At 48.2% G+C, this 2129-nt stretch overlaps 1 protein-coding gene across 5 annotated transcripts in view; it reads right to left on the bottom strand.

Annotated features, from left to right (window-relative positions):
• Nucleotides 1-232: 232 nt before the first annotated feature.
• Nucleotides 233-2129, bottom strand: part of MFSD1 (major facilitator superfamily domain containing 1) — a 20012-nt gene continuing 18115 nt past the window's right edge. For 2 of the 5 annotated variants that reach the window (XR_005955154.1, XM_041467619.1), the window contains exon 16: nucleotides 233-371. Coding sequence is in view for 2 of the 5 variants with exons in the window: in XM_041467619.1 (XP_041323553.1) it covers nucleotides 314-371 (58 nt within the window). In the remaining 3 variants the exon portion in view is untranslated. The other 3 variants (XR_005955153.1, XM_041467627.1, XR_005955147.1) reach the window with 2 other exon arrangements.

The raw sequence follows: 2129 nt of genomic DNA, 5'->3' as shown, positions 1-2129 counted from the left end.
TGGCTCCGTGTCCTTCCTGTCCCTGATGGATCAGAGCCTTTATTCCGTGATTCTCTCTGAATATTTTTCATTACTTTAAACCTTTCCCTGAGCTGGAATTTAACAGAAAATTGCCAGAACAGTTCCAAACCAGCCCCAAAATCAGCCTGCAAAGGATCCAGGAGCCTGGAATCCTGAAAGATTCTTTTCCCCAGGAGTCACAGAAGCACCAGAGCACACACAGCCTCTGTGCTCCAACAAAGGAAATTTTATTTCAACAATAAAACTTGGTTTCAACAACAAATACTTTATTTCAACAATAAACTTTTCTTTCTTACTGACACAGAGATGGAACTCCAAACAGAGGAACTCTGAGTGGGCTGCACACGAGACTGGAAACAAATCATAAATAAGATTAATTTTATTAATATCAGTATTTTAATTGCATTAAATGTCTTAATTAAACTCATAAATTTACACTATATATTTTAATTACTAATTGCATTAATGTTGCTAATGTTATGAATATTAATAGAGCCTGTGAACATTAATGATGCAGCTGCAAACACAACGAGCGCTTGAACCTTAAAGCTCAGCTGCTCCCTGGGAGAACTTTTCCCTTCTGCTTTTCCTTCTTCTTTAAAATCTGGAAGGATCAAACACTGCTGTTAGAATTAATTGTACATTAATGTCACCGCTATATTATTGTTTAAAAAAAAAAAATGTTTGGTGAAAATCTCCACGTTTCAACAGTGATTTTTCCAAGCTGGGGTTTGAAAGGAGCAGGAGAAGCTGATCTTCAAACCCACCTGACATGGAAGTGAAAATACAACAAAAAAGCCTTGCAGAACACAGCTCAAGCCTTGCTATTCCAAGTTAACCTGCTCGGTTCCCATTAAAAAATGAGTAAGGATAAGAATCAGTTCACACAACAATCTGTTCTTGTGAAAAACCAGCTCACACCTACAAAGAAAACCCCACCTGTGTAAAACACTCACTCCCCAAGAGACAAAAAATGTAAATTGTCTAAAAAGAGAAAAATGTGATGAACATGCATTGGTCATTACCAGGCAATAAACTGAATTTCACTAATTTACTAATTAAAGTCACACACAGTACCTTCAAATACCACACAAAAATCAACCCTGTAAATAAAAATTCACCTATTCTACATAAAAACCCCACGTGTCTCTGTCTATTACGACACCAGACCAGGCTAATTAACTAATTAATTACTGATTAATGATTCAGGAGAGTGGCCCAGGAGAGCAGAGAGCCGCGGGGCGCAACCCCAAACAGCCCAGGATCCCCGTCCCGGACTGGTCTGGACTGGTCTGGACTGGTTTGGACCTGGGGGTCCCCGGACCTCCCCCAGCCGCGGCAGGGACACCTCCCCGTCCCCTGGGATGGGGATCCCATCCCAGCCGGGAATGCCTTCCCAATCCCACGGAACCCCACTGCACACCCCGGGATAATCCCGCTCTTCCATCCCGGATTTCCCGTCCGTAACTCCGGGTGTTCCCATCGGGGTGGGAGGCAGGAGCCTCTCCCCGCCGGCAAACAAGAAATTCTCTGCTCCCACCATTCCCGGGACATCCCAGGCTGGATCCAGCCCGGGAGGAGCTGCGGCTCCAAACCCGAGAGGAGCCGCGGGCAGGGAAAAAGACAAATCCCAGCAGGATGAAAAGCCCAGGCACGACATTCCCTGCCCGTTACTATGGAGATCCCGAGCCTGGGATGAGCCAAAGCTCCCAGACGGGATCCTGAGCTGCCCCGACAATTCCAGGGCAGGAATGATCCCCAGCCAGGGCAGGAACACAGCGCAGGGAGAGCAGGGCTCAGCCCAGCCTCAGGGGGGGACACATCCATGAGCCAGGCTGGGATCCCGGGAATGGGAATGGGAAGGGGAATGGGCCAGGGCAGGAACACAGCGCAGGGAGAGCAGGGCTCAGCCCAGCCTCAGGGGGGGACACATCCATGAGCCAGGCTGGGATCCCGGGAATGGGAATGGGAAGGGGAATGGGAATGGGAAGGGGAATGGGAAGGGGAATGGGAAGGGGAAGGGGAAGGGGAATGGGAAGGGAATGGGAAGGGGAATGGGAAGGGAATGGGAAGGGGAAGGGAATGGGAAGGGGAAGGGGAATGGGACG

This window comes from Pyrgilauda ruficollis, unplaced genomic scaffold (assembly GCF_017590135.1).
Source record: "Pyrgilauda ruficollis isolate IOZ18807 unplaced genomic scaffold, ASM1759013v1 scaffold21, whole genome shotgun sequence".
NCBI classification, from domain to species: Eukaryota; Metazoa; Chordata; class Aves; order Passeriformes; family Passeridae; genus Pyrgilauda; species Pyrgilauda ruficollis.
Note: the sequence above shows the minus strand (reverse complement) of the source record. Positions and strands in the feature narration are given on the sequence as shown.